The sequence below is a fragment of the Schistocerca americana genome, chromosome 8 (assembly GCF_021461395.2).
Source record: "Schistocerca americana isolate TAMUIC-IGC-003095 chromosome 8, iqSchAmer2.1, whole genome shotgun sequence".
Lineage (NCBI taxonomy): Eukaryota > Metazoa > Arthropoda > Insecta > Orthoptera > Acrididae > Schistocerca > Schistocerca americana.
Genome location: NC_060126.1, coordinates 321,176,502 through 321,203,726, shown reverse-complemented (window position 1 = coordinate 321,203,726; position 27,225 = coordinate 321,176,502). Strand labels below are relative to the sequence as shown.

The 27,225-nt window shown below is 40.6% G+C and overlaps 1 protein-coding gene across 1 annotated transcript in view; it reads left to right on the top strand.

The window, feature by feature from the left end:
- The window catches only part of LOC124545803 (peripheral-type benzodiazepine receptor-associated protein 1-like), a 149,989-nt gene extending 130,878 nt beyond the window's left edge, over positions 1–19,111 (top strand). Inside the window, exon 6 of the mRNA XM_047124749.1 lies at positions 18,936–19,111. Within this exon, the coding sequence (XP_046980705.1) occupies positions 18,936–19,111 (176 nt within the window). The remainder of the gene's footprint in view (positions 1–18,935) is intronic.
- The last annotated feature ends 8,114 nt before the right edge of the window (positions 19,112–27,225 follow it).

Here is a 27,225-nt window from a genome sequence, read left to right as displayed (position 1 = left end):
TCAACAACTACCTCCTGATTACCATCACCAACATGGTCTCCAAACAGCTTGGAAGGATGGTAGTGTGACGACTATGCTGATCGTCGAATCATGGGACATTTTGTTCTCCTATTAGTGTGGTTTCTTGGATCCACTCTCGACCATGCGGTTAGGTTGGCATTAGCAATCTGACAGGCTTTTTTAAAATGGCAACAGCTCATTGCAGTGTTTTTTGTCCTTTGTAAGGCATAGGGCACCTCTTGGAGCCATCATGAGTGGGCCTTCCACGGCTCCGTGATGATTTTTATTTGTCAGTATTTAAACCACCAGTTGTTTTGGGTTAGGGTTGGTACATCACTCAGGTCCCCAGGATCCAAAAGAACTTTGTCCTGCATGACTCCATGCTCAACGTTCCATTCTTCCTCATCCTCATCAATGATGTGGTCATCTCTGTCTTACCACTGGTCGTCCCCACACTGTATGTTGATGGCTTTTGCCATTGTATATCTCCTAGTGCATCCTTGGCTGAATGCCAGTTCCCAGGTGCTGTTTAAAGGGTCAATGCTTGAACAATTTCCCAAGGCTTCCAGTTCTCTCCTGCAAAAATATGAATCATGCTTTTCGGTCACCATACCACAATCCCTCCTGACTCAGAACTCAAGTTTCTGACCTGAGTTGTACTACTTGCTGAGCTGTCTTTCTCTGGGTCCAGAGTCATGTAAGCCACTTGGAAATAAATTGGACAATTGTTTGGCTAGAGAAGTAGTTGCTCACCCAATACTCACTTTGATGGTTCCAGGAGCAGATTTGCTGTTGCAAATAAGACCTCTCATCACTTGGAGTTGGAACAATGTCTAGTGGGGCTACTACTTCCTATAATAAACTCTGCACTATCAAGGAGACTACTGCTGTGTTGCACCACTCCTTCCATTCCTCACAGAAGGAATCCACCATGCTGTGTTGGCTCCACACTGGTCATACCAGATTACCAAACATCCTTGTGGACCATCTGTTCCTTCTGGCTTTCTATTACTAAGCAAGAGCTTCTGGGTTCTTTGCCTATAATACTGTCATGACAAAATCACAGTCAACTACAAAACCAAAGGCAGGGTCATCAGTGAAGTACAACACTTGAAACTGAAAGCATGGTTATTGCTTATGCTAACTTTCATCTAGAAGAGAACTATTGCAAAAAAAAGTGCAGCTATTTATACAAACAAGGAATATTGTAGAATAAAATAAAAAAAGACATCAAATATACCAGGATATCGAAACATTACAAATATAACATACTTCAAGAATCTTCCCAGAATGGTAAGTACAAAGTAATAGATAATTGCTTGGAGTTGGGTTTGAACTGACAACCCACAATACACCAACCAGCAAATCTAGCCACTGTACCATACTGCATGCACCAGTATCAGGTGAAGGCTTTCAAACATTTGAACCAGTTCTCTGTGAAATTGGTTGTTATTATCAGGTGTAAAATTTTAAACTGCTTTTGGGGTAGGGGCAGGGTATTGGGACTGGGACTTTCCCACCTTACGCTGAGTGTGGAGGACCCTCTTTGCCAGTTGAATTGGTCAGTCCTCTTTTACTCTGTTTTACTCGGTTTTAGATGTGGTTATGCCCTTTCTCTACCACATCCTATTTTCCTTTTTATTGGTAGCACTCTGGCAGCTATGCAATGTGGAATGCTAGCTCACTGCCACCCGCCACAGGTGGCCTGGTCCATATCAGCAGACTGGCTGCTTGCTGATCCACCTCAGTCTCATCTCAGCACCAGGCTGTAGTTGGCTCGTCAGCCTGGCAAGTGCACTCAGCCGTCGTGAGCTGCGGTTAGGCCCAGGCTGCAATTCTCACTCCTTGTGCTGCATCTGCAGTGCTCATCTCGTCCCCGTTTGAAAGGGCATAAAATTTCTTGTAGTCTGCCCAAAACATATTTTGCTATAGTATAAGCAGACACATGAACTTTTACATTTCTGTAGAAGAGTTTTAACAAAATGCATTTCAAAAATATGTACCACAAAACAGCTCATCTAGGTAGCTGTCTCATGAAGCAGGAAACTCTTATTTATCACATCAGATTCAGCATGGAAAAAAAAAAATTATTATTATTATTTATTCATCCTGCACTCACATGAAAGAAAACTATGCAACTATTAGAATAAACAATTTGGTGAGAACCTTACTAAGTATTAGTGTATAAGAGAGTTGTCATTCCTCTTGAATAATGTGTAGGAAAAATGAATGTCAATGTCTTTATCTGGGAGCTCTGATTTGTCTTATTTTATTGCGATGGCCATTTCCCCCTGTGTAGGTGAGAGTCAACAAAGTATTTTGGTACTCAGAGGTGAAAATTAGTGACTGAAATTTCATGAAAATATCTCACTGCAACAAAAAAACACCTTTGTTTTAATGACTGACTCCAAAACTAGCTTATCATTCTGTTACACTCGCTCCACTACTTAACGACAAGCAAAACACGCTGCCCTTAACTTCTGTGATGACCTCCATCAGTCCTGTCTGATTAGGATCCCGTACTATGCAGCAATACTCCAGTAGACTACAGACCAACGTAGTATATTATGTCTCATTAGTAGAGTTGTTACATCTTCTAAGCATTCTGCCAGTAAAACACAGTCGTTGGTTCACCTTCTGCACAATAGTTTCTACATGACGGTTCCAATTTAAGTTGTTTGTAATCATAATCACTGGCTATTTAGTTGAATCTAAAACCTTTAAATTGGTGTTATTTGTCATGAAACTGAAATCTAATCACATTTTTTAGCATTCATGTGAAGCACTTCACATTCTAATTTTTTATGATCAAGTGCCATTTTTTGTACTTTGCAGATACCTAGTCTAAATCTATTTACAAATTTGTTTTTATGTCCTAATGGCTTTACTCAACATTAAACAACAGCATCATCTGCAAGCAATCTAAGAGGGCTGTTTGTATTCTGTCCTAAATCATTTACACAAATAAAGAATAGCAGAGGGGCTATAACACTTCCTCAGGGAACCCCATACTCTACTTTGGTTTCACTAGATGACAAAATGTTACCTCTCTGACAAAAAATCGCGAGTCCAGTCACAAAACTGATATAATGCTCCATGTGTATGCAATCTTATTAGAAGCTTCTTATGAGTAATGATGTCCAAAGCCTTCAAGAAAGCTAGAAATGTGGAATCATGTTGGAATCCCCTGTTACTGCATGTGGATAAAGAGCCAGTTGCATTTCACAGAAACAATATTTTCTGAGAATTCCGGCACTGGTTATGTATCATTAGATTGTTTTCTTTGAGGTATTTCATAATGTTTTAACACAGTGCTTGTTGCTGCTGCAAATTGATGTCACTTATGTGTTTCTATAATTCAGCAGATTACTTTTATTTGATTTCTTGTGTATTGGTGTATCCTGTGCAACTTTCCAGTTTTTAGAAACAGATCATTAGTCTAGAGAGTGATTATATATAATTGCAAGAAATTAAGCTATTTCTTCAGCAAACTCAGAAAGGGACCAAGATCTGGAATGGAAAGATTTACAGCATAAAGTTGCTTAAGTTGCTTCTCTACACCTATGGTATCTACTTCCTAAGTACTCACCTTGACAGCTGTTGTAGATTTAAACTCTGGAGTACTTAATACAGCACTGTTGCTAGTGGCATTACCACTACCATCATGCAGTAAAGGTGTTGATTGTGTATTACTGCAGGTATACTTTACACATGACCAGTATCTCTTTGGAGTTTGTTACAGATTTTGAGACAAGTTTAGTCATGGGAAATTTAAAAGCTAGTGTGTTATAGTGACCATTTACACTTAGTGTGACCCCCTGATGGAATTGCTCAAAATAAACTAGTAGCAAGCAGGCTAAAATCTTTTGTGCCACCCTACAACAGTTTGGAAAGTAACACTGCTGGGATGTTCACCAGGAAAGCAACATACTAGGATCTTCGCTTTATAGCTTACCTGTCATTATGTAGTCTCTATTCATCTTTAGACCATATTCTGATGTTGCTATTTGTGACAGCCTCAGAAGCAAAGTTTCCAAATTTGCTTTTCTTGGACGATGGACTTTTATTCATTTATGTACATAGTTTTATTTTATACAAAAAAAAAAAAAAGAAAATAAAAAAAATAAAAGAAGAAGAAGAATTTACTGTCAAATGACTGTTATGAGAAATTAAACAGCAGAGCTTGAGATCTTATTGTAATCTGATGTGGAAAGTTATTGTTGAAGTTTTATTTCATCCGGGTACTATTGCCTTCCACTGTCTAAAAGATCACATGTTGACACATCAAGATAGACACAGTATCTTTCATTTGTTGTATTTGAGATACAAACATGTTTGCAGTGATCATACAGTGCCATATTACCACTTGACAATTAAAGAAGCTTTCGCTAGGTTACACCCACATCAAACCAAACCACATCAAACTATATCACTTAAAAAGCACAAAGTAAACTATATAATTTAAAAAGTGCTATACATCACTGAGTGCTACATACACAGCTATAATAATAGTTGGTTGTTTATTTATTTAGCATATTCCTCTTCTAACATGGATAAAAACACTGTGGGCATATAGTTTTCTCTGTGACTCAGAGCATACTATTTTCATCAACTTTGTGGGCTGATCATTGGAGAAATCTGCTACCATGGGACTAACTAGCAGTTTCATCTCTTAGGGATGGGTTGGGTTATTTGGGGAAGGAGACCAAACAGCAAGGTCATCGGTCTCATCGGATTAGGGAAGGATGGGGAAGGAAGTCGGCCTTGCCCTTTCAAAGGAACCATCCAGGCATTTGCCTGGAGCTATTTAGGGAAATCACGGAAAACCTAAATCAGGATAGCCGGATGCAGGATTGAACCATCATCCTCCCGAATGTGAGTCCAGTGTCGAACCACTGCGCATCTCTTAGGTTCATGATGTTTGTTTCATTTCTGCCACTCAGAATCACACTACCTTTCACAGTGTGCCAAAAAATTCTACAAAACATCCCCCAGGCTGTGGCTAAGTCATGTCTCCGCAGTATCCTTTCTTTCAGGAGTGCTAGTTCTGCAAGGTTCGCAGGAGAGCTTCTGTAAAGTTTGGAAGGTAGGAGACGAGGTACTGGCAGAAGTAAAGCTGTGAGGAAGGGGCGTGAATCGTGCTTGGGTAGCTCAGTTGGTAGAGCACTTGCCCGTGAAAGGCAAAAGTCCCGAGTTCGAGTCTCGATCCGGCACACAGTTTTAATCTGCCTGGAAGTTTCAATTCTACAAAAGTTATTATTTTATTTTTCAAGTAGCTAATTTGGATGTACTATGGTTAATAGAAAACTGCATATTGTGCTAGGTTCAAATGCTCCTTTTGGAGACATCAATGAAGTAAAGTTGTCATTGAGTTGCCATGTCTTCTTTCTTACAAGCACTGCAAAAAAAGTAGCAAGTTACCCAGCAATTCAGCCTACACACTGATACATCAGCTGTTGTCAACCAGGCAACCTAGGCATGGCTGAACCTATGTGTGCTATGGAAGCCAGTCCACTGGAGGTGGGCTAACAAGGACTGGCAACATCCTATTCATACCTCTGCACTCCGATGAATAGTGGGTTCTGTTCTGCTGTTAAACACCGTGGGTGGAGTGCTACCATTCCATACAGAGCCCCGGATGGCTACTTGCCTAGCTCCATCCACCTACTGACCTGATTTTTTCTCTCACCTTTATTTTATTATTGTCGATCAAAATAATATCAAATACATTTTTAGCTCAATAAAAAGTTCTTGGTTTTCAAGCTGCGTCAGTTTGAATAAAATCCTCGAGCTATCAATGGCCATCCCCGCCATCTTCAGGAGTTCTCTGACTGCTGGGGCGGCTACGGTTTCTCACTTATATAGGCATGATGACATCATCAGCAGCCAATCATATCGATCCAATGTGGCATGCACGCGTAAGTTGACCCGGGAAGCTAGCGGAGCTATTGCACTGGTGACGTCAGGTAGCATCAGGGGCAGGCGCTACGTTTGAAACTGCCGCTCCCATGCCCTGCATCTGTCTTTGCTTTCTTTCAATGTCCAACGCCCATCCCCATGCCATGCTGATTTTTTATCCCTGGTTTCTGTTGAAATTGTTGTTGTTTAAATGAATCTTGGCCTCTTCCTTTCTAACAGAGTCCCAATATGTAGACACATGAGCCAACACTTTTGTATTTTCGAACTGTATTTTATATCCGTTTTCTAGGGAATGCTCCGCTATGGCTGACTTGTCAAGCTCCCTTTGTTTTATATGGTGCTTGTGCTCAGTACAACGCTCCGCAATCGTGCAAATTGTTTGTCCGATACATATACTACCACATTCACAGGGTACACCAGACACTCGAAGAGCAATGTCGTCCTTAACAGGGCGCAACATATCTCTTATCTTGGGGGCGGGCCAGAACACTGGTCTTAGCCCATGTTTCTGCAGCAGACATCCTAACTTACTGCTAGTTGCTCCACAGTATGGCAGGAATACAGTCCGTTTGCCTCTTCTACTGATTCACCAGGTGTCATTCGTTGGTGGCCCTTGAAAGTGTTTGCAATTTCTCTTTTGCTGTATCCATTTTCCCTGAAAACACATTTTAAGATCTGAAATTCAGACTGTAGGTGGTCGTCATCAGAGATAATCTTGGCTCAATGAACCAATGTGTTCAGGACAGCTTTCTTGTGTACAGGGTGGTGTAAACTATTGGCGTTCAAGTACCGATCAGTTTGTGTTGGTTTCCGGTACACTGAATGACCAAGCTGGCCTCCTGCCATTCATTTAACCAAAACATCCAAGAATGGTAGCTTGCCATGCTTCTCCATCTCGACAGTAAATTAAATGTTGGGATGGACACCATTCATGGAATCGATGAAATGCTGTAGTGTATTTTCACCATGAGGCCATATCAGGAAGGTGTCATCAACGAATTGTAGAAAGCAAAATGACAGCTATGTCGCAGTTTGAAGAGCCTGCTCCTCAAAGTGCTCCATGAAGAAATTTGTGACTGCTGGAGACAGTGGTGATCCCATGGCTGTGCCATCCGGCATCTCATACTATTCATCGCAGTACAAAAAGTACGTTGTTGTTAGGATGTGACGAAACAACTTAATGATTCCAGATGGAAAATGTTGGGCCAAAAGATCCAGTGTATCCTGTATTGGCACCCTTGTAAAAAGCGACACAACGTCCAGGCTAACCATTAGGCCATTTGGGCCCATCTTCATTCTCTTGAGTGTCTTAACAAATTTCTGCGAGTTCACAACATGGTGTTTGCAATGTCCCACTTTTGGTGGTAATAATCCTGCCAGATGTTTAGCAAGTCTGTAGGTGGGTGAACTGATTGCACTAACAATGGGCCTCAGAAGAACACTTTCCTTGTGTATATTTGGTAATCCATAAAGCCTGGGAGGTCTGGCAGCACGAGGTGTTAATTTCTTCACCACTTCATTTGGTAAGCCAGAATCCTTCAATAACTTCCCTGTCTTTCTGACAATGGGCTGTGTGGTATCACAACTAAGCTTGCGGTACTTGGTGTCTTCTAATAAATGTAGCATCTTCAGGTGGTAGTCTGCAGAGTTCAGAACCACGGTCGCATTCCCTTAGTTGGCTGGCAAGACAACCATGTCTTCATTCTCGCCCAATAACCATAAGCAGCATTGTTCCTCCTGGCTAATATTAGATTTTGGTGGCTAAGCTTTCGCCAGGATACGGCTGGTAGTTAGCCTGACGTCCTCAGCTGCATCGTGCGAAAGATTCCTAATGCACTGCTCTATTCCAGTAATTATATCCAATATTGGCAGACGTCATGGAGCTGGAGAAAAGTTGAGGCCTTTACTCAGTGCTGATATAGAGCCATCATCCAGTTCTTGTTGGAAAGATTAACAACCGTTCTATGGGCCTTAACGGCTTTCACAACAGTTCTTTCGTGATCCAGTCGGTCGAACTTGGCACATTGCTTTGATGTTACCTTGGATAAACTTGCATGTTGTTGCGCTGCCATGGCTACGTCCAGCAATTCCAAATAAGGTGGTGACAATATTGATGACAAAGACAGATGAGACTCAAGTAGGTTCCTGGTCTTATGATCAAGCTCGTACCTTGTCTGTCGTATCCGCTGTCTCACTATGGCAAGACTGGTCCTCTTCAAAATTCTGTCCATTGCAGTTGTTCGAATGTGGTGCTTGACTACCGCAAAGCAAGGAATTACCTCCTTGTCCCAGCAGCATTGTAAAAAGGCCAAAGAACTCAGCAGATGTGACCTCTTTTTCCCCAGTTTTTCTAACAGTCTCACTCTGCGCATTGTGTCCTCACCATAGAGGAAAGCTATGTGTCCTTGGAGTCTTTCGCGATGGCATACATGAGTAAAACGTTCTCGGTTTTCAAGCCGCGCCAATTCAAATAAAATCCTTGAGCTTTTCATTGCCATTTCCGCCATCATCATCAAGAGTTCACTGACTGCCGGGGCTGCTACGGTTTCTCACTTATGTAGGTATGATAACATCATCAGCAGCCAATCAGATCGATCAAATTTGGCATGTGCGCATAAGTCAACCTGGGCGACTAGCGGAGCAATTGCCCGTGGCAGCACCAGTGACATCAGGTGGTGCCAGGGGTAGGCGCCACATTTGAAACTGCCACACCCACGTCGTGCATCTGTCTTTGCTTTCTTTTGATGTCCAACGCCCGTCTCCATGCCCTGCTGAGTGTGTATCCCTGGTCTCTGTTGAAACTGCTGTTGTTTAAATGTATCTCGGGCACTTCCTTTATAACTGAGTCTCAATATGTAGATGCATGAGCCAACCCTTTTGTATTTTCAAACTGTATTTTATGTCTCTTTTCTAGGGAATGCTCCGCTATGGCCGACTTTTCAAGCTCCTTTTGTTTTATATGGCACTTGTTCTTAATACAACGCTCTGCAATCATATGAATTGTTTGTCCAATATACATGCTGCCACATTCACAGAGTACACCATACACACTGGACACTCGAAGAGCAATGTCGTCTTTAACAGAGCGCAACATTTCTCATATCTTGGGGGCGGGCTGGAACACTGGTCTTAGCCCATGTTTCTGCAGCAGATGTCCTAACTTACTGCTAGTTGCTCCACAGTATGGCAGGAATACAGTCTGTTTGGCCTCTTCTACTGATTCACCAGGTGTCTTTCATCGGTGGCCCTTGAAAGCGTTCCTCTGAGGCCCATTGTTAGTGCAATCAGTTTGCCCACCTACAGACTTGCTAAACATCTGGCAGGATTATTAGAACCAAACTTGGGACATTGTGAACACCATATTGTGAACTCGCAGAAATTTGTCGAGACACTCAAGAGAATGAAGATAGGCCCAAACGACCTAATGGTTAGCCTGGACCTTGTGTCACTTTTTATGAGGGTACCAATACACTGGATCTTTTGGCCCAACATTTTCCATCTGGAATCATGAAGTTGTTCCATCACGTCCTAACAACAACATACTTTTTGTACGGACAGCTTTTGATAAAAACTGACACCACATAGGCAAATTAAGTCCAGCTTTACATAAATTTTTCATTATTATTCTCTTAGAAAAACCATATTTGAGATTCTAGTAATATTATTAGCAGTCGATCCTACCTCAGTGTCAAATACTTTCTGGTTGGACACTTTTACGGCGTTAGATTTCCAAGTTTTAGATCATGTCAATTTAGTGTCTCCAATCATTCCTTTTCATGACTATGAGTCACTTTTTCAATCCCAAAAACAGCTTTTTGAGCCAACATTGGATGAAGGAAGAGACTTTCTTACCCACATTCAGCTCAAGCCATCCACTAACTCTTTATGTTTCACCATGCTTGACCTTTGCCATTTGCCATGAAAGATATCATTAATGCTGAATTAGACAGACTCTAGGACTCGGGGAGTATTTGATCTGTGGTATTGAGGCAGTGAACAAGACCATTAGTTGTGGTTAAAAAAAAAACATGGGGGCAATTCGGCTGTGTGGTAATTTTAAATCCACAATTAACACCCAGATTAACATGGCCGTTTATCCAATCCCTTGCACTGAGGAGTTATTGGTGGGATTTGCTGGTGGACACTATTTTTCAAAGATTGATTTGTGAGATGCTTATCTGCAGTTGCCCCTCAGTGATCTGTCACAACAGTTGTTTGTTATTAATACGATGATTCGTCTCTGCAAGTTCATTAGGTTACCTTTTCGTGTCAGCCTCAGGAATTTGTCTGTGTTTTATTGAGCAGAAAGTTCAGTGTATCCCAAAGTGTGCAACTGTCATGAATGTCTCCCGGAGAGAACATTTGTAACATATACAGGCAGTATTTCAGGCACGGGAGGATAGTGGTCTACATTGTAAATTGGAAAATTTTACATTTTTGTGCCTAGTGTTAACTATTTACAATGTGTCTTAAGCAGGGAGTGCATTAAACCTCTCGATTACCATGTTGCAGTGATTCATAAATTACCTGCCTCTTGGAACTTGAAACAGCTACAGTCATTCCTTGGCAAGGTAAACTATTATAACAAATTCGTACCAGATGCATCAGAGTTCTCACAACCCCTCAGTGAGCTTTGAAAAAAAGATGTGATATTTGTTTGTTCCTGCACTTGTCAGCGAGCTGTTGTGCAGCAAAAACATTGTTTACACAATGCTCTTTGTCTTGCTACCATCGATCCCAAGAAAATCTTAATACTGCTTGGTGACACATCGCAATAGAGGGTTTGTGCTGTACTGTCCCACAGTAATCCGGACAGGTGAGAACAACCAACTGCTTTCACATCTAAGACCGTCTCGCCCACCCAAACAATTACTTCAAAATAGACAAGGAGGCACTGGCCATGGTCTGTAGTATTACGAAGATTCATTTTTTCTTGTATGGCACTAAATTTCACTCGGTCACAGATCATGAACCATTGGTACTGTTGTGCAATCTCAAGACTGGTCTCCCTGACAAGACAGCTCAGAGACTGCAGTATGAGACACTATTTGCAGCAATCCTTTTTATGATATTCATTTTTGGCCCATTGTACAGCATGTGAATGCTGATGCATTGCCTAGGTGCCCATGGATCCTGATGTGGCTTTTGATAGGGAGGAAACAATTTATTTCAAGTTTGAAGATGTGTTAGATGTGCCAAGGAAGTAACAGTAGCTACAAGTTATGATCCATGGTTGCGCAGCATTGTTGCAGCAGTTCAATTGTGATGGCCTGTGCATCTTCCTGAAAGTTCCCAACCAGATTTTCAATCTAATTTTAGTATAAAAGAGTGACTCAGGGTATGTTAGGGAGCATTATTGCTTACAACAGAGGAAGACGAGTGCTGCACAGAAGTGCCTCTCGGAATAAATCCAAATGTCCTTGAGTTGCTGCATTCTTCTCACTGGTAGATGCCCCCATGCAAGCATGAGCTGAGCAGCATTTATATTGGTCAGCAATAAGCACTCATAACAGGTATTCCATGAGTGTCACACATGTTCACAGAACCAAGCAGCCCCTCCCCAGAAGTTTTATCATAGCCTCAACCGGCTCAGCCATGGGATACATTACATGTGGATTTTACTGGTCCCTTTCTTGGGTAGTTGTGGTTGATACTGATGTACACCACATCAGACTTCCCCTATATAGCGCAGATGTCCACCACAACAGTGAGATCCACCATCAGGGTGCTCACAACTATTTTTGCCACAGGTGTTGTACCAGTCACACTTACTGCTGATAATGACCCCCAGTTTTTGGTGTCAGACCTTTGGACATTCTGTTACCTGCTATCCAAAAAACCTCCTTGCTATCCAGCATCCAACTTAGAGGCAGAGGGGATAGTTCAGACTTTAAAGATGCTATTGAGAAAGGCATTGCAAACCATGCCAATATAGGAGACCCTTTCACACTTCTTAGACATGTACCACACCATTCTGGTAAATGGGTGTAGTGTGGTGGAGCTCTTGCATGGACAGTGACCTAATACATTGTTGGCTCTTTCATGTCCTACCCTCCACCCCCAGCAGTCCTATTTTAGGCCCCATTTCTGGAAGATTGTGTTGGTTTAGGTCTGCACTCTTGGGCATTGACCTGAGTGGACAGAAGGGATGAGAGTCCAACACAGAGATTGGCAACTTTTTGAGATCATGGCCAGGTGCTTGAGACACAGAAACCAACTACAGTTGTCACAGGAGCATAGTCAACTGCCACCTCAGTAGCCAACTCTGGGGATCATCACCCTGTACTGATGGTCAGCCCCCTGCCCCCCCCCCCCTTCCCCCCCAACATATGAGGCAGAGGGACTCGCCATTCTTGCACCCTGATTATGATTTAAAATCATGGCTGTGTTCCTCTTTCACAGTTTGGTGGAGGTGGGGGAGGGGGGGGGGGAGGGGGACAGAGCAACCAATGAAGGGTAATTCACTCCCTCTGATGCCACCTTCACAGGATGTGGAGGTTAATTCACTCCCTCGGATGCCACCTTCACAGCCCGTTGGACACGGCTAAAAACAGTTTTCGTATATTGAACTGCTGGCCAGGCATCCAGTTTCTACCTCTTCTCTCCCAGGTATTTAAGAATGGACCTAGACACTTTCGCCCTTACATGCCCATTAAAGGGGGGAGGGATTTGGTATCGGCACTTGCCAGTAATGCTACAGAAGAAGTGGAACCAATGATGTGGCAGCCAGCTAACTGGGTGTGATGGCTGTCATAAGGGGATCCCTATGCCGTGTGTACTGGAGAGAGCCTCTGGTTTCTGAGGCACCAAGTTAAGGTAGTCATCAATTCAAGTGAGTCATATGTTTACTAGCTTAGTAGTGTGATGTGAGGATATTTGGTCACTTAAATGTTTGCACATTTAAGCTCCTTTTGGAGCTGACAATGCAAGTGGTTGTAGCATCAGGTGCAGCAGGGGAAGGAGAGTCTGTGGTTAGCATCCATATAGCAGCTTGCTAGGGCTCTTGTCCCCCACCAGAATAAAATAGTATGAACTCTAAAAATGGTCTAAAGCAGCTTTAGGGGACCTGTTGGACACATACTTCTGCATTTGAGTTTTAAACATCCCAAACATGTGTCTAGCCTCACGGTTAGACTGAGGATGAAACAATGGAGCTGAGAGATAGCAAATGCCACTAGCCTGACAAAAAGATTCTAATTCTCGAGAAATAAACTGGAGGCCATTATCAGTAACCATGGTACACAGAAGTTGCTCAACAGCAAAAATCTTAGACATTGCCAAAATAGTGGGTACCATGTATATGGATGTACAATGCCCCGTGTGGGGAAACTTGTAACAGGCATCCACTACCATAAGCAAATACTGATTTAGCAATGGGCCAGTAAAATCAACATGTAGACACTCCCACAGGTGCTGTGGCATTGGCCAGGGCAAAAAAGATGCCCACAGGGCTGCCTGTTGCTGAACACATTGAGTGTAAGTGGCAATACTCTGCGTAATGTCCTCATCTATGCACGACCAGTACACATGATGGTGGGTTAAAGCTTTGGAAGCTTTGGTGTGAGAGGTCCGCCAATGACGAACATGCAGAAACTTCACTTCATTGTGGCATAAGGAAGCAGGAATCACAACATGGGGAGCAGTGGCCTCCATAGCTACCAAAAGAATCCCATCAAACACAGAAAGGCATTGCTGGAGGTAGAAGTAATTATGCAAGGGGTCCAAGGCATGGACCGGGGGTTCTTCTGGCCGACCTTGATGCACAAAAGAGGGGATCCGACTAAGTACGGGATCCATAGCAACGGCCAGTGCTGTTGTGACACTAGTTATGGGAAAACCATCGAATGCATTCTAGTGCCCAGTGTATAAATAGAAACAAACCAACTCGTCCTGATCAAACAACAGGTCTTGCCCAATCGAAAGGTGAGATAAGGCATTGGCATTGGCGTGTTGTGAGGAGGAGGAGTAGATTAGTGTTTAACGTCCCGTCGACTACGAGGTCATTAGAGACGGAGCACAAGCTCGAATTAGGGGAGGATGGGGAAGGAAATCGGCCGTGCCCTTTCGAGGGAACCATCCCGGCATTTGCCTGAAGTGATCTAGGGAAATCACGGAAAACCTAAATCAGGATGGCTGGACGCGGGATTGAACCGTCGTCCTCCCGAATGCGAGTCCAGTGTGCTAACCACTGCGCCACCTCGCTCGGTGGCGTGTTGTCACATTGGTCGTTAATGGATCTGATAATGGTAACAGGTGAGGAGAGTGTCCACAGCTGCAAGCAATGTGTTGCCTGGTTCAACAGGGAAGATGAAATGTTAAAAAGAGCAACCAATGGCTTGTGATCTGTGATGAAATGGATCTTAGAATCATACAAGAAGACATGAAATTTCTTGAGAGCAAACACAATCACAAAAGCTATCTTTTCAATCTGAGAATACTGCTGTTGAGTGGGAGTTAAAGCCTTAGAAGCATAAGCAATGGGTCATTCAGACCTGTCTGCATATTTGTGTGCCAATACCATGCCAAAACTGTGCTGAGAGGCATCTGTAGCCAATATGAGATGCTGACCTGGCTGAAAAATAGGCAGACACAGTCTAACATTTTGACGACACGAGAAGTGGTGCGAAACTGGATTGCATTCACAATTCACACCTCACTCTCATCAGTTAACTTACATGATGTTTGTAGCCCATCCTCTTCTCTGGATAATCAGCTACGTTGATCTCCCAAAAGTGTCTTCTCTGAAGACTATCGCTGGTTGTAGGAATTTATTTGACTATTTCTCTACTCTTGAGATGATTGGGTACTCGCAGAATACTTTCAGTTCAATTACGATATATTTTCAAGTTTCACAGTCAACAACTTCTGCAAGTCAACTTACTCATCAAACATTAGACTCTGTTAAACATATTTATAATAATGTTAGTCTAACAACCAAATGATTTATGGACACCACAAACGTCTTGTCTCATACAGGGTTGAGACATGAAGTAAGTTAAAAGTCTATAATCAATTGTTCATTTGTCTTTTTACAATAATCAGATTCACTAACACAGCAAAGAATTGCATATAATTACACTGTGTTCTTTCATACAGCATCTGTGGTGCTAGCGGCAAACATTTGTCATCATCAGTGGACTGCTACGCTTACAGTCTTCTCATAACAAACTTCGAACCTGCACACAGGGACAGGTGGCGCAGTAGATAAGCTTCCACTCTCCAACTTATGTTTAAAATATTGTGTGTTCAAGACGGTAGAAGGATGAGTGGTTCTAGAATTTACGCAGAAATTCTTGAAGCACTACAACAGGACAATTTGAAGCTTAGATTTAAGCAAGGCAAACACTCCGTCAAAAGCTGGGGACCAAAAAAAGGCATGGTTTTTTCGTAAAAGCACATTAAGGCACTGAGCATTAGTGGATGCACCTGGTAAAAATTTGTGGTGGTTCGCAACTTTACCTAAAAACACCGACTGTTCCATAACAGAGGTCAGCGACGGCAAAATGTCAGTTGCATTAAAAATGGTGATGCAATGACTTGACCAATGTGCAAGAAACCTCCAAAACCTAGGTACTCAATGGTCAGTTGTAAAATTGAGATTTGGCAGGATTGTACTAGAGACCCACAGACTGCAAAACAGAAAACAACAAAATGAGATTTTTAAGGTGGTTTTCAGTGGAAGAAACTGAAAAAACAATATCATCTAGGTAACTGAGAAAAGCCAGGCACAGCGGCTGTCAGCTGTTCTAAAGAAATGCTGAAAAATTGTGGGAGCGCTAGTGACACAAAAAGAGATGCTTGATATTGGTATGGATAAAAAGATTTATATACAACGAGAAGGTGTGTAGTGGCCCCATCTAAGGGGAGCTGGAGATATGGTTCTGAGAAATCAATCTTGGAAAAGCAGTGGCCGCTTGATAATATTGTGAGCAACCCATCAGGGTGGGGCAAAGGGTATGTATCTGTCACGGAATGCACAGTAATTGTGACACCGGAGTCACTGCAGAGGCAAAGCTTGCCCATTGGCTTCTTAATGATGGCCAGTGGTGTAGCCCATTCACTGGCAGAAATAAGCCGAATGACATCGAGTGACATCAGATGATCTAATTTGGCCTTGACAGGGAACCTGCTGCTCCTGAAAAAAAACATAGGTGGGCAGATTCTTTTCATCATAATGTGGGCTTGAAAACTGGTAGCACAACCAAGCCCAGGGGAAAATAAATGAAAACTGAGAGCAGAGAAAATCCAGTTGCTGATACGGAACTTGATTTGACACTAAATGTACCCCATCGGCAATGGAGAAACCAACAGCATTAAACACATGTAATCCAAACATAACTGCGATATGAGAATGATACACAGGAAAGGTGAGAGAGTGAACAACAAATTAGCAAGACACGAGCGAAGAATGGACCTAAGATGGGAATCTGCTGTTTATTGTAGCTAATCAATGTCCTTGAAACATGTACGAGTGGAGGGGAGCCCATGTCCACGTATTTTTATACATGTACTAAAGTCATTCTGGGCACCTCTGTACACTCGCATTCTTAGTGGGTTATTAAACACATACAAATCAGTAAACAATTTGTTTTATATCCATGGATACTTCTGTGTCTACACGTGTGAAGAGGAGTTACACACCAATGCAATGTTGTCCTTCTTTGTGCAAACAGCCCAATGCATAGGGCATGCAGTATGCTCGTGTTGGATGAAGCAGTATGGGCAAAATGAAAGGGGTGGAAGGGCGGGCGTCAGCACACGGCTTGTAGCTGCATAACCAACACTGCCCTTTGCGACAGTGAGTTGAAGGTTGTACTGCTGCAACAGCTTTTCCATCATCCTGAGCACATGCAGTGTGCCTAACAAGGGTTGATGGAGCATCTTCCGATACCTCCCCCCCACACAACAATCTGATTGCCTGTGGCCCATGACACATCAAAGGACTGCGCTATATTGAGCACATTCCTAGGTTTTGAATTCTCACATTGCAGTGCTTTTTCACAGACTTTCCTGTCTGGGGCCAGACCGATAATAACATCACACACCATGTGATCAGTGTAGGATTCATGATGGGCACTAGTGGCAAATTTACAATGATGGCTCAATTCTGCAGCCCATGCTTTGTAAGATTGGTTTGGGCATTTCTGACAATGGTATAATTCTACATGCATCACAATAACGTGTTCTGTCACAGTAATAGGTTGAGAGAAGCTTGCATATTTCATCAGATGATAAGCTGCCCAGTTCTTGCAAAGGCACAAGTTGGCACAGCAACTGGTAAATGCATAGGGAAAGTGTGGGAAGAAAGAAAACCCTATTTAGTTTTCCATTACCCACCTGAAAAACCTGGAAATGTTGCCGTCCCAAGCTTCAGCTGATTCATCATATGCTAAAAAGGGCAATGGTTGCATTGACAGGAGAGTAACCTACGAACTCATAGATGCCACTTGATTGAGAGTGGCGGTGAGAGCCTGCTGTTGTTCCATGAAAGCTTGCTGCTGGGCAATATTATGTTGGAGTATTTCTTCCATCGAGATGTTTGTTGTATGGCTTAGCACTGACACTAACACACAGAGAAAACATAATCCTCACTGGTTGCCAAGTTTGCTTTAGCAAGAACAAATATGATTTATGGAACACAGTACTTTATAGAGCAACATGTAAGATACAATGAAGTACAGGTTGTGTGTAGTATGGAATACATTGACTGGACAACAGTAATACAGGTCACAGAATAGGCCAAGCACTCATTTGCAAATCATGCGTGTCATAAGTGAAGGTACATAACTTTCCTTGCTACTGTCAGTCTTGATTTTATATCCTTTGTGAGTCTGCCATCATCAGTTATTTTGCAACCCAAATAGTAAAACATATCTACTACATTTCGTGTCTTATTTCCTAACTTAATTTCCCAGCCCCATCTGATTTAATTCACATGCATTCCATTGCCCTTGCTTTACATTTGTTGATGTTCGTCATATAATCTCTATTCAAGACACCATTTATGCCATTCAACTTGTCTTCCAAGTTCTCTGATATCTCTTAGTGAATTAAAATGTCATCGGTAAACCTCCGAGGTTTTATTTCTTCTCCCTGAACTGAAATTCTCTTTCCAGATCTATTATTAGATACCTTTACTGCTTGCTCAGTGTACAGACTGAATAATATCATGATTGGCTACAGTCCTATCTCATTGCCTTCTTAATTATTTCTTCCTTTTTATGTCCTTTGACACTTGTGGCTGGAATCTGGCATCCATGTATTCTATCCCTGCTAGTTCAAAATTCCAGGGTATATTCCAGCCAACATTACAAATCTACAAATTCTGTATAAGTATTTTAGATTATATTGGGTTTGGTGATACGTAAAAGAAGCTACCTGTAAAAGCAACTTCCCATTAAGCCCATTTAAAGAAGGCAAGAAAGCTAAAAACAGACTTTCTCTTGGAGAATGGTCCACAAAATATGCTGCAGAAACAGCAGAGGCCCCAAACCAAATCTTTTCATTCACAGTTCATTATTGACAACATTTTTGAAATTTTGGTGCATCTCTTATTGCACTGTCAGTCCTGCACATCTTACCTATATGCTTTCTTTACCCTCCTCTTGTTTTATTGATGGGTAAGCTTTAGAAATAGCAGAAGGTACAAAATTAAGCATGCTTGTATATTAGTGTTCCAGTCTGCTGTGCAACATTTGTCACTGGTTCAGTTGTCAGGTCTGGTATGTTAACATTTTTTGTCCATCATGAATGTCATTAATATGTTAAAAATGCTGTGCACTATATTCAAAGTTCTATCATATATTCTGCCATGACAGTTATTTTCTGTTTGTATTTTGATGATAACCAATGTGTTAAGTCCATTGTCCAATTTCTTTTATTTGGTAATACATTTATATTTGTTATGTTTATCTTTTAATTTTAGTTTTTGATTATGTTAATTACCAGATCATTTTATTCACTGTGTACATCATTCATTTGAAAAGCTGATAGTCTCTTATTTAAAATAATTTCAGACTCTGCAAGGGTTGATGGCGGTGGGAGTGCGGGTCCAAATCGCCCAGCAGTCATGACGTCATCTGCACTTGACAACCTTGGTGACATGCACCAAACCACCTCACGAGTATTGCCACATGGGCGCCCATCTAGTCAACCTGGTATGCAGACATCTTGCTTCTGTATTGTATTTTGATGTGTACAAGTGTTTGCTCTGTGGAAACAATGAAGTCATGGCCATGATAGTGCTTAATTAAATTGAAACTGAACTACCTTAATTTATCTCAGTGTGTCTCAGATTTCTGTAAGACACCCCTCTGAAGAGAGAACCTGAAACAAATAATAAGACATTGAAAAACAGAAAGACAGTGAACATTGTACATAATTTTTAATTTTTTGGAGAAGACCATCCAACATTAACAGCTTTGATAGGAATTCAAGAAAAAAGTTGTGGGGTTTGAAGGGATAAATGGGTACATTTGTTCCAAATGTTAAGAAATGATGTATGCTCTGTGCCTTCCAGTTTTTTACATGTGATACATTACTAGACTCAAACAATTAACATTTTGACCCCTTTATTGAGATCTTCTTCAGGATCTTCTGGTGTTCCCAGTTAGCTGAACACTATCAGAAGCCAGTGTCACACAGGCTGATCAACTCTCCCATATTTCTGAGTATCTCCTGTATTATAACAATTTTTTAAAATCCTCTTACTTCCTTTAATAACCATCTGTTTATCACACATATTTTGTCAGTGTTGACTGTTAAAAATACCAGGGTTGTCCAGAAAGTAATGCACTGCATTTTTTCTCAGCTGAAAACAATTTTATGAATTAGAAATGTTACATATGTATTATTTGAAGTCTCCTGAGTGAGTGTGCCAAGTTTCCGTCACTTCCGACTGATACCGTAGCTGCAGGACAGTTGCAAAATGGCATCTGTTGGTGATGTACATTAAAACAATATGCTCTCATTGAATTTCTCACTGCAGTGAAAGAAACTGCGGGGAATATTCACAAACGCTTGTGCAAAGTCTATGGAAGTACAGTTATTCACTGGACACAGAGGGTGAGTCATCATAAAGTGGTTTGGCAAAGCTCCATGATTTGTAGTGGTCAGGGGAGACCATCTATGGCTGTCATACCTGACATGTTGCAGTGAGCTGATGTTGTCATTCACGCGGACAGATGCATTACAACTCGGCAGTTGGTTCTACATCTGTCAATCAGCAAAGGAAGGGTGGGTGCAATTATCCAGACTCTTGGATATTCGAAAGTGTATGCAAGATGGGACCCATGCTGTCTAACAGTGGGTCAAAAATCGCACAGAAGAAACATTTGTCTTGACTTGTTGCAATATTTTGAAGCTGAGGAGGAGGCCTTCTTGTCCCGGATTGTGACACCATTTTGATCCAACTGCCTCTGCTGTTAAGGTCATGATCACCATGTTCTGGGACTGCAAATGTGTGATTCTCATTGATGTGATGCCAAGAGGCGGTACCATTAATCCAGAAACGTATGTGAACACATTAACAAAACTCAATATGCACTTATGGCAACTTCGGTTCCATAGCAAACCAGGAGATTTTTTGCAGATAACGCCCAGCCCCACACAAGTCTGACGATTGCAAAACACATCGTAAAACAGGGTTGGACAGTGTTACTCTATCCACCCTCTAGTCTTAACCTAGCCCCCTCGGACTTCCACTTGTTTCGGCCATTAAAGGATGCCACTTATGGAAGACATTTTGAGGACAGCGAGGAAGTGATTCACACAGTGAAGCACTGACTTTGCCACTAGAACAAGGTTTGGTACTGGCAGGTTATACACGCCCTTGTTTTGTGCTGGAGGAAGGCCATAGAATGGGATGGAGATTATGTGGAAAAATAGGGTGTGTGGATAAATCGCCATTTGTGTGTTTAGTTTTCATTATATTCAATGAAGAATTGTTGACGAAAAAAAATGCGGTGCATTACTTTCTGGGCAACCCTCATATTAATCCAGCAAAGTAATATTGACAGTCAAATTCACTGAATAACAGGTCTTGAAAAGTGTTTGTATAATAATCTATACTATTCTCAATATACAGTCTTTTTTCTGTTCGTGCTTCTATGGAAAGGAGGTGGTTTGGCTCAAGCTAGTGCATGGAGCAGAGAAAGAATGACATAGCATACAGGTTGGAGGAGCCTTGAGAGGGGGAAATGTTTATTTGTTTCTCAGTCAGTACTGGCAATCCATAGATGTGCTCGTCTTGTATCAATTAGCAGCCGTGGTATAAATAACAAATGGAATTAACAAAGACTTGCAAAAGAGGATTATGCAGACGTTTATGTTTAAATACACTCATTATGTTATTTATTTCTCAATTGACTCGCATAATATAACATTTCGCAATACTTTGAAAGAGAAAGTGCTAATAGATTGCTTAAGTTGACAGCAATCGGAAACAGAGACTGATCAGCACAACATGTTCCAATTTGTGCAGTCTTTTTTCAGTAATCAGACCTACTATACTGTTCAATGTTCACTTGTGTATTCATTTGCTTCAAAATGAATAAATTTTCATCAATGCTCTTGAAGTGAAAATGAAGATGCAAAAACAAAGTATGACAGGTTTTTTGTATCTCCTTTGTTATCTGTTCCAAGGAAATGCGATGTAACTGTGCAGTAAAAGTTCATTGTGACTTAAACCTTCTTTAAAATGTGGTTGGATTTGGTCATCTCCCTTAAAACTGGGATCAGATCTTGGTCACCCTAATCTTCATGTACACTTATAAAAATGGAGTTTTCCTACACTTATTCTGAAGATTAGAGTTGCTGAGTGAAGTTCTTCTAACTGCTATTGGTGGGCCTTTGTCATTGCTTAGAAAGCGAAACAGACAGAGCCAGAGAAGGGTAATTTTTATCAAAATATTATTGTTGTGCCACAGAAGTGGCTTCCTGATCCACTTCTTGGCCTTGATTTCACAGCAGATTTAACACTCTGTTTTAACCACATGTGGTGTTCCTGCTTTTTAATAACTCTTTTATTGTACTTCCTTTTCTGTCTCAATACACTTTACCACAGCCACATGTCAAAAGTCACTTCATAGACTGATTGTTCTGTAGTTTCTTCTATCTTATTTGTCTTCTGTCTTGTTTGACTCTTGAGGAACTGTCTACTTCTGCAAACATTCCATAAATAATTTACCAAGTTCATCATGGCTTACTTTCCATCCAGCTTTAATCGTTTTCACCGACACATGGCCATCTTCAGGTGCTTTTCCTTTCTTCATATTTCAAATGGCTTTATGCACCGCATATGGCATTAATTTTGCCTCTGTTATTGCTTGCTGTCAGAATACTATTGGGTGTTTCAAGATGAATATTGGCATTTTAAGATTTCTTAGTATTTATTACTTTCAACTTGCAGTTATAAATAATACACCAACTGAAAGAGCAACTCAAAAAGTTTTTTCTTACAAGTGTTCAATATGAGCACTGTTGGTCACAAGGCACATATTGAGTTGATAGATGAGTGGTTCAGCTTTTTCCAGTTAAGAAGAAAGTCATAGTTCTGGCACATCAAGGTGAGAAGCACCAGTTACACTTACTTCATCAGAAAGGTAGGCCCATATCCTTTCCACCAGGATACAGCACTGAAAATATTCAATTTAGAAGAGTCTCATTGCAATTGCACCATATCGTGGGTATTTGCTGACCCAATATGTTCACATTATGTATGTTTACATTTGCGTGTAGGTGAGATGTCAATTCATCACCGAAGACAATATGATCCAGGAAGTCTTTATTGACATGCACCAACATTTTGTTTGCAAAGTTGGCAAGTAAACCATGCAACATATTGTTTGCAAAATTGGCACATAAACTATGGTCTGTATGGTTTAGAGCTTTTAACAATTGCAAATGATAAGGGTACAGTTGTAAGTGTTCTCTTTGAGTCTCCACACATGTCACTGAAACTGGTAATTCATGACTAGCCTACCGAAATGATTTCTTGTGGCTATGTGTGAAAGATTGTCTGACTTGTTCAACATGTTCTTCAGCCACTCTTGGTCATCCTCTAGTCTTTTCTTTGCAAAGACAGTTTGTGTCTTTGACCGTTTGTGTCTTTAAACTGATTATACCATCCATGGATGTTATTGTTAGTTGAAAGATTACAGTGGAACTTAATACAGAATGCACATTGCATTGTAACAACAGGTTCAGTCCTTGCAAAGTGTAAAACACAAAAAAACTTTGTTCACTAGCTGCCATCTTTGCTATTAGCACCTTCTATCAGAAGACGCAGAAAACATTACATGTGTACTGTTATAAAAACAAAAGTGTTAGTCACTCTTCATTTGATGTATTATTTCCAAGTTATAATTTGAATTTAATAAATGCTACAAAGTCTTAAAATCCCAGTATTCACTTTGATACACTCGGTATTACTTTTTACAGTAGTTTGTCTTATCAAATACAGTATATTCCCAATTGTTCAGGGAAATTTGGAGAAGAAGACGCACGGAAAATCGAAAAACACAAGTATTCTATATATTTTCAAACACACATTCTTTGTTTGAAAGTTTATCCAAGTTCTATGCCTGGGTACTACAGACTTGTTTTTTTCTTAAAACAGTCTCTGATAGTGGTCTGCTCCTGAAAAAGAGTTAACATTTCTTGTGTAGCATTTTGAATTTTTCTTGCAGCAATAATGTCATTGTACTGAAACCCTCTCTCGCGCATGTAATCAAGAAGAGTATCAACACAATGCAGTGCAGTACAATGACTGTCAAGGTAACTGTCTTCATTCCCACTTTCACATTCGCTGTACTCTCCTTTGTTTTGTTGTGAAGCAGCACTCACTGTTTTGGCATCACATCCATTAGCCGTCAGTGACTGGTTCAAGTTTTATTCATAAGCATCTTCAAAATCATTTAAAGTTGTTGCCAGATGCATTATTTGTGTAGTTGTTATTTCTTCATCACTGAAACCTTGAAAATCACTTTCTTCTATTAACTGCAAGATCCAAGATAGGAGAAAGGGCAGTGTTGGCTGTAAATTTTTAATCTGTTTATTGAAGATCCATTTCAGCTACAGTGTAGCTATCTTCAGTGCAATTATATCCCAGTCATGATGACTATTTGTAAACAAAATTGCACATGCTACCATACTGTCATTACAGATAACCTTTAATGGCAATGTGGTATCATGTATGATTTTATTTACAAAGAGTCATCATGACTTCAATATAATTGCACTGAAGGCAGCTACACAGTAGCTGAAATCGATCTGCAATAAAGAGATTAAATATTATGACTGATGCTGTCCTTCCTGCTATCTTGGATCTCATAAATACATAAAGGAGCATGCTGTTCCTGATGCTAGTGTGTTTAGCTTGACTACCTGCCAGGCATCAAAAGTCTTGCGTATGACATCTAGAATTGTCAACTTCTTTCACAATGCCACCAAATCATCCTCATGGACTAGTGTTGTAAGTAGACCAGCCCGGTAATGTCGTTTTACTGATGCAGTTACACTTTGGTCCATTGGTGGCATAATGGCAGTTACATTTTGATGTAGTTGCTTAGTTGTGATTAGACCATGATCGCATATGAGAATGCTCTTATCAGGATGTGAAATGGCATTATGAGCCTTCTGTGGAAATCTTTTCTCTTGTGGAAACCACTGAACTTATGGTAATAAATGTGTATGGAACCACTTTAGGAAAATTTCGCTTTCCATCCACACCCCTTTTTCATTTACAGGGAGACACTTAGCTGCTATATCATTGCATTGAATCTCCCCCCCCCCCCCCCCCCCCCTGGTTGGTAGACATTTCCAATACAAACCATTTTCATCTGCATTATAAATTTGATATGGTGTGAAATTCTCTTCTTCCACAAATTTCTGGAACTATTCTTGGAAAATATCAGCTGCTGCAAATTTGAACCAAGGTGCTCTCCAGGCACAATAATTTCGCAAATCCCACAACATTGAATCCAGGTAGCCATACAGATGAGGCGCTAAATTCTCCATCTAACCCTAGAGGTTCATGAAAAAATTTAGCTTTTTCAGCACATATTTTTTTGTTTCAATTTTACCATATGTTTCTTTCATTTCCCTGTCATCTCTTTTATAAATTTCTTTTAACTTGGTTTATTGACACTTACATGCCAATTAACATCAGAAAACTGAGTTTGTGTTCAATTTACATGGAACAGGCTAGCTGTTCCATGACTTTGTTGTCATTCAGCATCTACACAATGGAAATGGCACTTACTGTCTCTCGGCTGGTTGTTTATCGCTGTTTTCTAGAGAAAAATATTGCTCTCTCCCTCCTCCCTCTCCCGCTGTCCCTCCTATAAAAAAAAGGAGGCACAGATAAACTGCAAACCAGAAACCAGATAATCCACACACAAATAATCAGGAGTACATTGTATTCATTTTACCTTCTCATGTCCTCTTAAAGACATTGCACATTAATTTTGTTTGCTCCAGCATATTCTGTTATGTTCCAATAATCATTTTCTTTTCATTTTATTCTTCTTCTTACCTAGAACATTGTTTATGGATTTACTTAGTGCTTTTGTAAAATAATTTCCCAATTTGTCTATGGTGGTTCCATTCTAAATAGGTGCAGGGGGTGTTCCTCATTCCAGTCCATCCAGGATGGCCCCAGGTCCACTCTGCTCATTATCAAAATGAGATCTGGAGATCTTCCCTAGGGGTTAAAGGCAGTTGGAGTGAGAAGCCCTCAACACTTCACTCTCCTAGTGCCATAGAGGATAGAAAGACTGCTGTCTGCTTACAGTCAGGCAAATAATCCAGTAACAGGCTTGTGCCACAGACTTTACCTTTTGTCTGAACTTCATTTTTTAAAGATACTTTTTTACCTTTTATTAAAGTTATGCCTTGATGTCTTAACATAAGTTATGTCATTCTCTTATTATCATTGTTCTCATATATTCCTTCACTCATGAATTCTATAGAGAATTTCCACATTTCTTTTCTTATCAGTCCACCTAAGTTTCAATACTGTTCTTTAACTTCACATCTCAAACCCTTTTGCCACTGTCCATGGCACACGTCCATACAGTGGTGTGCTTGATACATACAGCCTCTGAAATTTCATCCCGTTTTTTATTCGAGTACATATTTTTAAAATGAGGAATGCTCTCTTGTCATATAATAATCTACTTCTTATATCGTTCTTGCTTCATTCTTCATGTGCTATTTTGCTTCCACGGCAGCAGAATTCCTATGATTCGTCTACTATGTGGCCCTTAGTTTTGATGTTAAGTTTATTGCTAATCTCATTTCTGCCTCTTCTCATTACTTTTGTCATTATTTGGTTTACTCTCACTCCATATTACCTGCTCATTAGACTGTTCATTGCATCAGCAGCTCCTGTAATTTTTTTTCGCTTTTACAGATAATCACAATGTCATCACCAAATCTAATCATTGAAATCCTTTCATCCTGAAGATCCTCTGAACCTCTTATCAGTCCTCCATGGTCTTTGATAAGGCTGTTGGCAGAAAGACAGTGACTCCTAATATCAGAAATCTTGAACTGCCACTGCTGATGATTTTTATTGAAAATCTAAATTGTCACTGGGATCAAACCTGGGACTTGGGATTATTTGACCATTGTGGTCTTAAAGGTCTGTAATCACATTAATCCTAAAGTGATTCAAGATCATCATATTCTGTACAGTTTCTGTATTATTTATACAGTGTAGACAGTTTGATCTTTAATTCCATTAGGTTCTTGCTAAGACCATTTCCTTTTAGTTATCTCCGAGATGAATGTGTTAAGGACAAACATACTTTTTTATGACAATTTTTATTAATATTCGACCTCTGTCACTTCTGATATCATACCGAAGTTTCCCACTGAAGAATCATCACACATTTTTGCTCTCCTTTCAGTTTAAATCTCTGTGCTATCATCTTTAAGTGGGATGTACTGTGATTTAACAACTTCTGTAACCATTCGTAGATATGTTCTATACCTCATCTTAATTTTAGCAGATTGGAACATAGACTTGAATGAGTTCCATGTATATCTTTCAATAACCTTATTATGTGCCATTTGATGTTATTTAGCTCCTTTTTTAACTTCATAAACCTAACTTCAGTTAAAAGTACATTGCCCTAAATAAAAGTATCTGTAAGCATTTTGGTGTCCAAGATACATTTCACTGTTTGTTTAGTCAAATTATTTGTAACAAAGTGTGAGCATAGAAATAGTTGTGCATGTCTCATAGGCTGACACCATTGGATAAGTTCCCTGAATCCATGTTTCCCAATATTATTTCACCTG